The sequence below is a fragment of the Rhamphochromis sp. 'chilingali' genome (genome assembly GCF_963969265.1).
Source record: "Rhamphochromis sp. 'chilingali' genome assembly, chromosome: 9".
NCBI classification, from domain to species: domain Eukaryota; kingdom Metazoa; phylum Chordata; class Actinopteri; order Cichliformes; family Cichlidae; genus Rhamphochromis; species Rhamphochromis sp. 'chilingali'.
In genome coordinates this window covers 34,076,120-34,088,698 of record NC_137936.1, presented here as the reverse complement: position 1 = coordinate 34,088,698, position 12,579 = coordinate 34,076,120, and the positions used below count along the sequence as shown (strand labels likewise).

Here is a 12,579-nt window from a genome sequence, read left to right as displayed (position 1 = left end):
TGGTGGTGATAGTGTAATTGTTGAAGTGTTGTTAAAATCAGTTTAGCAGAAGCAGCAAATGGCCATGACACAAAAGAAAAACTTGTGTGAATTTTCTTAGAACTGCTGCCTCAATAGTCAATAGATTATGTGTTTCAGATATTTTACTTTACCTCAAATTACTAATGCTTTTAAATACTTTAATGGCCAAATCTTTTATATGCAACACTAAAAAAAAAAGCACAAAAAAGCAAAAACAAAAAACATAGTGAGGCACATGTGCATTGAAGGACATTTTATTCTGATGGAGTAAGAAACTGAGGTGAATCCAGAGTGTTTCCATGGAGATGATCACTCTTCTCAACCCATGATCTGGCAAAGCAAGGACAAATGAATCATTACATGATTACCACAACAATCAACCTGCACAAAATGCTGCAAAAATATTTGTAAGAATTGAATGGATTAAATTAACTATGAAATCTTCTATTTACTGCATTAGTAAGACTAATAAAACATTACCACACACAGTAACTCAAACACAGTGTTTTAAAATGCTGTGATCTATATTAATGGTTATAAAATACTAACACTGTTCATCCAGCTGATGTAAGCAGAGACGCGGGTGAAGACAGTAGGCTTCTGGTAGGCATTGCAGCCCGAGGAGGACACAAAGCTGGTCACACCATGGACAACATACTGGCCACCAACACTGCAGTTCAGGGGGCCACCAGAGTCACCCTGCATTCGAAAGGTTACATCACAGACAAGCAAAAAAAAATCATTTATGCATTTTGGGTAAAGTCAAGAGCAAATTTGCCAGTGCACTTAACTACTTCCCAACTTCCAATGTCCAGCTAACATCTCAGTCAGCCTAAAGCAAGTTTGTGCAGAACACAAGTTTACAACATGCACTTTGTGCAGCTTAAGCACTTGCTTGAATTATTGTAAGTGACTTATGCCCTGCTGAAGCAGCAAGTAATCCCACATGTGCCCCCCAAAATATCTTCCTTGACAGGAAGGGGTCAGCTTCCAACTCAGTGGGAGACATTAAATGTCACTCTGTTACAGTGACATGGGACTGAAATAGAACAACTTCTTTCCAGCGTTTCTTCCTGTCTGTTTATACCCAAACATTTTTTAGGGCTGACACACCTGTTTGCTAAAGAGCTTAAAAAAACAAGGTTCAACGTTTGTTAAATATTACAATGAATGAAGACAGTGTTCATCTTTGTTTGTAGCTAATAATGAAGTTCTAGATTTTAACTCATCTCAACCCTAAAAGGTTATTAACCACATAGCAAACCTATTTTTCTTGCTGATGGTTTATTACGGATTCAAAAGACTTAATAAATTATTTACGCATTACCAACTTAACACTCCTGGATATTACACTTTAAACAACAAAGCGTTGCTAAGTAAAAAGCATGAAACAATCGCTCTGGCCTAAAATACTTCATAATGCTCTTGGCTCACCTGACAGCCAGAATTGCTGCCGCCACCAGCACAAACCATGGTGGTCTTCACTGTGCTCCCCCACCATCCGCTGCTGGAGCAGGTATTGTGGTCAACAACAGGCAGAGAGGCCTGCTTCAGCTGGGCAGAGATCTGACCTCCAGCTGTGTACAGCAGTACAGAAAAAAGACTCACAATACAACTGTGTCTTGAAAAAAATCTGGGTGAAAAAACCCTCTCTTGACTTTATGGTTCTTACAGATTGCTTTCCCATGTATGCTAGCACTGCACCGAATAATTTACTGTATAGTGTAAATGCATGATATCCTTATGTCAGACTCACTCTGGGTGCGACCCCATCCACTGATATAGCAGGGGTTGTTGTTAGGCAAAACCTGGTTAGCAGGAGGCAGAGCGGCGAGCTGGACGTAGTTATTGAGAGTAGCATCAGATGTCAGACGCAGGAGGGCAATGTCATACCTGAGAGACCAGCACACAGTCACTTCAATGAATAACACGTTTTGTTCATCTTCTAAAATATCATTAAGTCTTTAAGGATACAGAATAAATATGCCCCAATTTGCCAATTTTAAAGATTTTACTTGAAAAATATATGCACACCATATATATATAAAATTTGTGCATGCAAATGTGTGTCAGATCATGATATCACTAACCCGCCTGCAACATTGTTGGAGTTCCAACTGGGGTGGACGTAGACCTGACTCACGGTCATGTACTGCTCTGTGCCCTCATGGGTATAGATGTCGTGATCCCCAAGAACAACACGCCAGGTTCTGGGGCTGTGGGAAGATGAAATTTACATCTCTTTAATTATATTATAATAAATCAATAATAATAATAAATCAGTTCACAAAAAAACTATGTAGTTTTTTTGCTAGTTTATTAAATAGAAGACTGATATGCAATAAGAAAAATGTAAAGCCAAGATTTTTTGATGAAGTTAAGTCATAAGAATATCCTGTGTAACACGCACGTGTCCACACAGTGAGCAGCAGTCATGACCCATCCTCTCCTGATCAGGGTCCCTCCACAGGTGTGGTAGTAGGAGCCTCCAGATAGGTACTGAAGACCTATCTGGAATAAAATATGGGTTTACGAAATCTGAAAATCCCTGCATTCTGTTTTGATTTGCATTTTTGGACTTTTTAAAGCATTTGTAAAGTATCAAGTACCTGCCAGGGCCAGGAGTGGGGTCTGGCCACCTCACCACCCACCACTCTCTCCTGTGTACGATCATCCTCCAGAAACCTGGGCTGGGGCTCAGCCAGCACTAGACAAGGTAGAGACATGGAAAGTACAACAGTATGCCATCAAGCGTTCAAGTGATCGAAAAGATTTTTGTCTTTTGCAATAATGTCAAAGGAGAAGAAGACAGTTCTTACCAAGGGCTGCAAGAGAGGTCAGCACAAGAAACCTAAACATGTCTGCAGTTTCCTGAAATCTTCTGCAATGAAGGCTTCCGTCCATGACTCTTTTATACCCTCTAGGCCGTGTGTGTGTGTGTGTGTGTGTGTGTGTGTGTGTGTGTGTGTGTGTGTGTGTGTGTGTGTGAGAGAGAGAGAGCGAGAGAGAGATTGTGTGTAGTGCTCAGCACCAGCCCTTGTCCACCTGTGTCTGTCTCACAGTTATCACTGAAGTGAAGGCCTGCGGATTCATTCATGGAATAGCTGACTCAGCCGCTGAATTCATTATGTTTTTCCATTTACATTAGCAGTTGCTGCTCAGGATTATTTAGTTGGATTCTCTGTGTAAACTAAACTTTAACATTAATGAAATAGTCAGGGAATTTTGGGGTTCTTTGTCTGTGCTGAGGTGTAAACTTGTATAAATTTTAATAGATTGTATGCTTCTCCAGAAGTCAACTAACAGTATGCTCTGTTGAGCTGAGTTCAAGTGATTGCATTGGTGATTGAAGAATATCCCATTTTATTCCCTGAAAAAAAGGTTGGGTTGCTTTTGGAGAATGCTATAGGCTATTGTTCAAAACCTGTCAGATCAATTTTAGAGTGTTTAAATGAATCTGAACAGATTATAATCCTGTACACTTCAGAAGTCATCCTGTTTCTTTTATCACCAGACATAGGATCAATAAACATTAGCGGTCCCGTCCCACTGGCAGCCATACATGCCCATAATATTACTTCATCATGTTTGACAGATAATGTGGTGTGCTTTGGTGTGCTCATGAAGTACTCATTTGCTTCTCAGTTTTCTCTTCCCATTATTCGGTAGAAGTAAATTTGGATTTCATCTGCCCAAATAATATTTTCCAGAATTGGGCAGACCCTTTAAGTTATTTTGTGGCTAAATCTAATTTGATATTCCCTTTTTTTGTGTGTGTAAAACAGTGGCTTGCACCTTATTGTAAATCCTCTGCAGAAAGTGATGTAACAATGATTTTGTGGTGGTCCAATGACCCAGTGTTTTGAGTTTTGTGGGTTCATGATTTATTTGTTTTTTAAAAGTGATGTTCTAGTTCTTTACTGTTTCATCCTTTGAGTACAGTTTTGTTTCCTAGCACTTCTGAGTTTTTTGCTATATGTTTCTGGTTCTATTGTCACAGTTCACACTGGCCAACTGTGGGTGTGTGGGGAAGGAAGACCCAAAATGCAGGACTCTGTGCGATGAATGCAGTGCGTTTATTTGCAGTGAAGTAAATAGTACACAACAATAAATCCAACTCCCGTGCTGTGTTTCTTTCTAAGTGCTCGTGCTCCGTGTCCCCGCTCCCGTGAAACATTTGCTTGCTGCTCTCCTGTTCCCGCACTCCTGCTGGAAAATCCACAGAGGCAGCTGTTAACATACAACTAAACAGCAACAGACTAGCACTCACTGATTTTGCTGGAATCACTGACGGGTAGTCACTCAACGATCCAGCGTTGGAGAGAGCTCCACCACACTTTAAAGCGGCTCCTCCAACGAAGCTTGATCAGCTGTGTGATGGTCTTCAGGCGTGGCCAACCACCTGGCAGGGCCACACCCACCAGGCCTGAAGGTGCTCTCAGAAACACCGGCATCCACACACACCTGCCTATACACACGCACACCCACAAGCATGGAACACGAGAACACAGCACAGTGCAGCAAACAAACACCATATACTATAATAATAATAATGAGGATAATAATGGTCCACACTGCTCATGGACCCCGAGTCCCTATAGAACCGGGTCCGTGACAGTTATTCCTTGTTTGATGTTAGTTCCCTTTGGTGTTACTTGCCTGTTCCCCCAGTCATGTCCACACGTCTGTCTGATCTCTTTGAATTCGATCTTTGTGGTTGACTGGTCTGATCGTTTAGTTGTTTCAAGTTTCTTACCTTCTTTGTGGATAAGGTTGCCAGTTTGAAACCTTCTACATTATCTCCCGTTGATCCATTTGTGCATGTTTCCTGTTCAAGTTTGCTTATTTCTTTCCAACCAATTGCTCTACCTGAACTAGGGAAACTCGTGTTAAATGCTAAACTGTGTGGTTCTCCAAATGATATCACTCCTCCCTGTTTTTACTTCTACTGTTGGACCACATATTCTGAACATAATCAATACCATCAATACCAGGCTCTTGTCAGGTCAATCACCAAGTGAGTTTAAGCATGCAGTTATCCATCCCTTACTTAAGAAACCAAGCTCAGACATTTCAGTTATGTTTTATTTATACTTATACTTATACTTATTTATACTTATATATACATATATATATAAGTATATATATATATATATATGTATATATAAGTGAGAGAGAGAGAGAGAGAGAGAGCTCAGCAGGTCCATATGTATGTAAGTCATATGTCCTAAACAGTTAATGCAATACTACTACTGCAAAGCTACTGTCCAAATACTTTGGTCCTAACTGTAACTCCTGAAAATGCATACATCTCATATTTAGATCATACTTAGTCCCTGCTGTTAAAACAGTCTCTATGTAGGTCTTTGTTCCTGTTATTAGTAAGAATGTTTTTGTCACGGTCTGGCTGGCAGACCGTGGGTATGTAGGGAATGAGGACCCAGGCGCGGAGCTCTGAATAACAACAGTGCGTTTATTTACAGTGTGGTAAATATTGATGCACAATTGATCCCCGTGCTCCCCAAGACTCCTGTGTGTGTCTTCCAGTGGCGTCCGTGTTCGTGCTCCCCGCTGTCGTGACTCTGCACACCCTGTGCGTGCTGTCCTTCCTCTCCACGTTCCTCCTGTAGGAAAACAATAGAGGCAGCCGTTAAACACTGACCCCCGCGGGCACACACGATCTGCACCTCCTAAACGCACACTGACATGGGAGACTAACGCAATGATCCCGCGTCGGTGGGAGCTCCAAGACTCTCCTAAGTAGCTCCCCCGATGAGCCCTGATCAGCAGCAGGTGTGTGGCTTCGGGTGTGGCCAGTCCCCTAGCAGGGCCACACCCACCAGGCCTGAAGGTGCCTGTAAACAAGAGTTCAGACACACCTGCACCCATACACACACTCATATCTACAAACATGGAGAAGAGGGGCAGCAACACCAAAAATACATATAATATAACAAGTCCATAACTGCTCAGGGATCGGACCCTGACAGTTTTCTTTTTTTCAACATTAAGATTTAGCACTTGACTTACTGAGTCATTTAATATCTTTACGTTTAGACATTAATATGTTTACATATTTTCTCACTTAACCTAGAAACAATCAGTCACTCTTACTAAATATTATGGATACATGAATGTCAGATTTTTGTAAATGTGTCATTTTAAATAAGTAGAAAAACTGAGTTGTTGCAATTTATCTTTACATAAATTGTAGTTCACTGTTGATGACTGTGGTGAAAATGCAGTCAGCTTTTAATCTATTGTTGTTTTGACAGGTTCACAGACCTGTGAGCCATTAGGAAAGACAGCTGAGCTCAAGCTACGACAATGCAGGTGAACATCTAGAGAAAAGGGAACAGAAAAGGGATCCTGTACGTCGCAGGTTACAGGATATTTATTGCTATAGATGAGGATCACTGTTAAAAGCTACAATATCAACCCCGAAGCCACACACCAGAATTATACATTAACCCTTTGATAAATATTCATGACGCCCTGCAGAGGTGCTATTACAACTCTCTATCTTTAGTGCAGGTATTGCACGTTAAGTGTTGCCTCAGAAAAGGATGTGGTTTAATGGAGATGAACGATAGTGTGGGGTACGATTTTTAAGGCATCAAAATAAATTCCACTTGTCATGTTGATTTTAACACTACAACACAACATATGTTTATTTTACTTTTGGGATTCTCACAGTCTTACCTTTAGCCAGAAATAAACTACAGAACTTCATTCAGCTGCTGTGTTTGAGTATTGTGCCTGTTATCTACAGCACCACTTTTGCGTTCCATATACTAACTTCACATGCTGGACATGCTGAGCTCGATTATTTACTTTTCTCAAAGAGAACACTGCAGGTCTGATATGAGCTTGTTCTGCACACGTGGCTCACAGACAGCATTCACACAGTGAACAATATCTCCATTTAATATACCAGTAATTAAAATGTAAATTCTGTAAACCTATATTCAAAGCTTGTACTTGAAGTGAGGCAAGTTACATTTTTTATGAGATTTATTGTGTGAGATTTTTGTTTATAAACAAAATAAATGTCTTTACTTTAAATGAATTTAACAAAAAGTAAAACACGAGATGAATAAAACACTTTTCATTTAGTGTGTGCAAGAAATTCCTTTTAACTTTAAAGATCACTGCTGGAATCATACACAGCAGCTATCCTGTAATAATAAAAGCATAGCTAGGAGCATATAACTAATATCCAAGTAAATCCAGGTTCATTTAGGTTCATTTAACCTCCCCACAGGCCCTGCTTTAAAATATATTCATGGACAGTACTTTGGTGTTTCAAGGTTGAGTTAAAGATACAGTAAAAAAAAAAAAAGCTGTAACATTTCTCAGATTTTACATAAAAAGGCATAACAAAAAGGTTCAGCTGTACTTCTAAAAATATGATACAGATAATGTGAAAACATTTAAGACATATGAAATGTAATCAATATCTCCTGTTACTGTCACTTTGACTCTTAAGTGCTATTTGAATTTTGACTACACCCTAGCTGCAACAGGTGTGCTGTTCCCACTATAGGCACACAGTTATCGTGCATCTACTGTGCAAGTTTGTTAAGCCCCAGCCTTTTACTTCTAAAATGTCACTGAACCACCAGAGAGACAACAGAAAAGGGCAACACAATATTTATGTTTATTAAACAGAACAATTTTGGCAACCAAGGAAAAACAAAAGAAACAAAGACAAGAGAAACTGAACTGGCTGCCAGAATCAGAACATTATGCTTTATATTTAAAAAATAAAATAAAATAAAATAAAATGAATGAATGAATAATAACACATAAATAAAATAACATAAAAATGCCTTTTGGTGTGCTTGGTAAAGCCCCTCTGTTTCTGCATTTGCTCTATCATAAAGCTTTTGGATGTGAAGTTTTAGGAGGTCTAATAAAACCTTTAGGTATCAGGAATTTTATTAGAAATGTGGATGTTCATTCATCAGAAATATAAATGTTGCAAGATCCACAAAATCCAACTATACATCTGTGTTATAAAAGACATCATTCAGATGCCACGTTGGTTTTTATCAATTATTGGTTGAAGATTTGACCAGGGAAATTGCAACAAGAGAAACTTATCAAGCTTAGCTCTGAGAAAATTCTGTTCACGAAAGAAGAAAACACTTTAGTATATCAATCAATCAATCAAAGCAGAGATAGATTAGATAGATTATTATATTCTATTCAAATCCAATCTGGCAGCTGAATCAGCACTAACATCAGGACTTAAAAAAAACTCCACCATCATATAAAAAAAACAACAAAAACGAAGAGACATACACTGTAATATGAAGAAACTTATATGTATATGTAAGTTAATTTATATAGTTAATATATTTAAGCTGAGCAGTGGCTCCAACTGCTCAATGTATCTTTCTCACTTAAACCCCTCTTACAAATTCTGGTGCAGACTCTGGGCCTACCTACATGTCTGTGTCCTGAAAACCTCCGGTGGGTTTTGTTTTTATCTAGCAATAAATATTTGTATGTTCTGTATCTCTTTTGTTTCGTCTGTGTCATTCTTCTGTTGTGAAGCTAACTGAGACCTGTTTGAGTCTTTAGGTCCTACCATATTTATTTATAAATGTTTTATAAGGCAAAAGTAGTCCTCACTTTAGATGAGGTCAAACCGAATAATTAACTAACAACTAGTAACTGTCTGAATTAACCATGAATTACAGTATGAAATGAGTATATATAAATTCTCCAGTAACACACTCACAAACAATGAGCTCATATCTTAATCATTATGTATATATAACTGTGTATCTCAATACTTAATTACTTATTTCATATATTGAATTACACTCTTTAATGCTTAATGCCTTACTAATGTTTAATGGTGCAACATTATAAAGTGTTACGCAATATAATAATAATATTAGAAAAGATTCTATTTTATTGAATGTGCTGTCAAAAAACAAAGTGAAGCTGTTTAACAGCCTTTATTAGTTTCTCTTTATTTTTCATTACATTTCCATTAGTTACCCAGTTCATTCATGTCATGTAGTAGGCAGAAAATTCTTCTGAGGCATACTAAATCCCATAAAAGACACAAAGCTGTCTATCCCATTGGCATGCCAAATGCTTTTAGCTCTGCAGCTTGGAGGCCCACCAGTCTCCTTGTGATGAAATGAACGGAACTTTTTGATCAATACCATAGACCATACATATGTATGAGTACGCGCAGAGGAGCAACCTATAAAAGCACATACCATCATTTCTCAAAGTGTTAGTACTGTTGGCAGCAAATAAACAATTCAATTCAAATTTATTTATATAGCGCCAAATCACAACAATAGTCACCTCAAGGCACTTTATATTGTAAGCTAGATCCTATAATAACACATACAGAGAAAAACCCAACAATCAAATGACCCTATGAGCAAGCACTTTGGTGACAGTGGGAAGGAAAAACTCCCTTTTAATAGGAAGAGACCTTCAGGGGAACCAGGCTCAGGGAGGGGCGGGGCCATCTGTTGCAACCGGTTGGGGTGAGAGAAGGAAAACAGGATAGAAGACGTGTTGTGGAAGAAAGACAGAGATTAATAACAAGTATGATTCAATGCAGAGAGGTCTATTAACACATGGTGAGTGAAAAAGGTGACTGAAAAGGAAAAACTCAATGCATCATGGGAATCCCCCAGCAGCCTACGTGTATTGCAGCATAACTAAGGGAGGATTCAGGGTCACCTGATCCAGCCCTTAGCAAAAAGGAAAGTTTGTGTCATGATCCTGGGTCTTATGACCCAGCGTTTTGAGTTTTAGTTCATTTTGATGTTTATAGTGTATGTTTAAGCTCATTAGATTTTCTATGTTCATTTGCTTATTATATTCCCCTTGTGTTTTCAACCCTTGTGTTAAGTCTCCCTTATCCTTCATGTGTTTTATGTCTGTTTCTTGTCAAGGTCATGTAGTCATGTCAGTGTTTCATTGTTTCCTATTTTATTTTTAAAGAGGTCCTGTGCTTCTGTGTTCTGTTTTGCTCTTTCCCTGTGGGCGTTGTTATGTTCATGTTGTGTCTACTTTGCCTTTCTGTCCCATGTTTCAGGTCCCTATGTTCTGTCTCAGTTGCTGTTAAGTTTACATGTTTTGAGTTCAGTCAGTGTGTTTCCTGTTTTACTTTCACAGTCTGTCCTATGTTAATGTTTCTAGTTTTGCTTCCCTTGTCTCGTCCTGCGTTATTACTCTCCTCCTGTGGCTCATTCCCCCTCGTTATCCCTCTGTGTATTTAAGCCCCGTGTTTCTCTTTGTCAGCGTTGTGTCCTCCCTCATAGCTGTGTGATTTTCCCTGTGGCTCCTTGTGCTTTAGTTTTCCCAGTTTAGTTTTGTATTGTTTGTATTGTCCTCCTACACCAGCAATAAAGCTGTGTTTTTTGAGTTTACCTTTGTCTCTGTGAGTTTGCGTTTGGGTCCTTCCCTTGCCTGCACACAGCCGTACTGTGACAGTTTGAAGCCTAAGTAGAGATAGTGTCTGTCTCCCGAATCCAAACTGAAAGCTGGTTCCACAGAAGAGGGGCATGAAAACTGAAGGCTCTGCCTCCCATTCTACTTTTAAACACTAGGAACAACAAGTAAGCCTGCAGTGCGAGAGCGAAGTGTTCTAATGGGGTGATATGGTACTACAAGGTCCTTAAGATAAGATGGGGCCTGATTATTTAAGACATTAATACATTAAATTAATTATTTAATTAATTGAATTACAGCATTTGTTTGCTTACCAAGAGTTAGTATGCAAGTATAAGTGTACACTAGCCTCTTTAAAAAAAATTATGACAGTGGGTTCATATACATATATATATATATATATATATATATATATATATATATATATATATATATATATAAAAACACCCAGCACGCCCCTGCGGGCGGTTTATCCTTCAAGCTCGGATCCTCTACCAGAGGCCTGGGAGCTTGAGGGTCCTGCGCAGTATCTTAGCTGTTCCCAGGACTGCGCTCTTCTGGACAGAGATCTCCGATGTTGTTCCCGGGATCTGCTGGAGCCACTCGCCTATCTTGGGAGTCACCGCACCTAGTGCTCCGATTACCACGGGGACCACCGTTACCTTCACCCTCCACATCCTCTCGAGCTCTTCTCTGAGCCCTTGGTATTTCTCCAGCTTCTCGTGTTCCTTCTTCCTGATATTGCTGTCATTCGGAACCGCTACATCGATCACTACGGCCGTCTTCTTCTGTTTGTCTACCACCACTATGTCCGGTTGGTTAGCCACCACCATTTTGTCCGTCTGTATCTGGAAGTCCCACAGGATCTTAGCTCGGTCATTCTCCACCACCCTTGGGGGCGTCTCCCATTTTGACCTCGGGACTTCCAGGTTATACTCGGCACAGATGTTCCTGTACACTATGCCGGCCACTTGGTTATGGCGTTCCATGTATGCCTTGCCTGCTAGCATCTTGCACCCTGCTGTTATGTGCTGGATTGTCTCTGGGGCATCTTTACACAGCCTGCACCTGGGGTCTTGCCTGGTGTGATAGACCCCAGCCTCTATGGATCTTGTGCTCAGAGCTTGTTCTTGTGCTGCCATGATTAGTGCCTCTGTGCTGTCTTTCAGTCCAGCTTTGTCCAGCCACTGGTAGGATTTCTGGATATCAGCCACCCCCTCTATCTGCCGGTGGTACATACCGTGCAGGGGCCTGTCCTTCCATGATGGTTCCTCGTCTCCCTCCTCTTTCTTGGGTTTCTGCTGCCTGAGGTATTCACTGAGCACTCGGTCAGTTGGGGCCATCTTCCCAATGTATTCTTGGATGTTCGTTGTCTCATCCTGGACTGTGGTGCTGACACTCACCAGTCCCCGGCCCCCTTCCTTCCGCTTAGCGTACAGCCTCAGGGTGCTGGACTTGGGGTGAAACCCTCCATGCATGGTAAGGAGCTTTCTTGTCTTTATGTCAGTGGCTTCCATCTCCTCCTTTGGCCAGCCTATTACCCCAGCAGGGTACCTGATCACGGGCAGGGCGTACGTGTTGATGGCCCGGATCTTGTTCTTACCATTCAGCTGACTCCTCAGGACTTGCCTGACCCTCTGCAGGTACTTGGTGGTTGGAGCTTTTCTAGCGGCCTCTTCATGGTTCCCATTCGCCTGCGGGATCCCCAAGTACTTGTAACTGTCCTCTATGTCTGCAATGTTGCCTTCTGGTAGTTCAATCCCCTCAGTTCTGACTACCTTCCCTGTCTTTGTTACCATCCGACTACACTTCTCCAGTCCGAACGACATTCCAATGTCATTGCTGTATAGCCTGGTAGTGTGGATCAGTGAATCGATGTCTCGTTCACTCTTGGCATACAGCTTGATGTCATCCATGTACAGGAGGTGGCTGACAACTGCTCCGTTCCGTAGTCGGTATCCGTAGCCAGTCTTGTTAATGATCTCACTGAGGGGGTTCAGGCCTATGCAGAACAGCAGTGGGGACAGAGCATCTCCTTGGTAGATCCCGCACTTGATGGTGACTTGTGCTATGGGCTTGGAGTTGGCCTCTAGTGTTGTACGCCACATCCCCATTGAGTTCCTG

General features: G+C 40.8%; 1 protein-coding gene across 1 annotated transcript; it reads right to left on the bottom strand.

Annotated features, from left to right (window-relative positions):
- Positions 1–203: 203 nt before the first annotated feature.
- Positions 204–2,940, bottom strand: LOC308402125 (elastase-1-like). Its single transcript, XM_080890747.1, has 8 exons — positions 2,841–2,940; positions 2,631–2,728; positions 2,432–2,532; positions 2,112–2,237; positions 1,778–1,914; positions 1,456–1,598; positions 571–720; positions 204–351 (listed from the first exon to the last, which is right to left on the bottom strand). The coding sequence occupies exons 1-8, from the start codon at positions 2,923–2,925 to the stop codon at positions 340–342; spliced, it is 852 nt and encodes a 283-aa protein (XP_080746873.1). The 5' UTR covers positions 2,926–2,940; the 3' UTR covers positions 204–339.
- Positions 2,941–12,579: the final 9,639 nt, after the last annotated feature.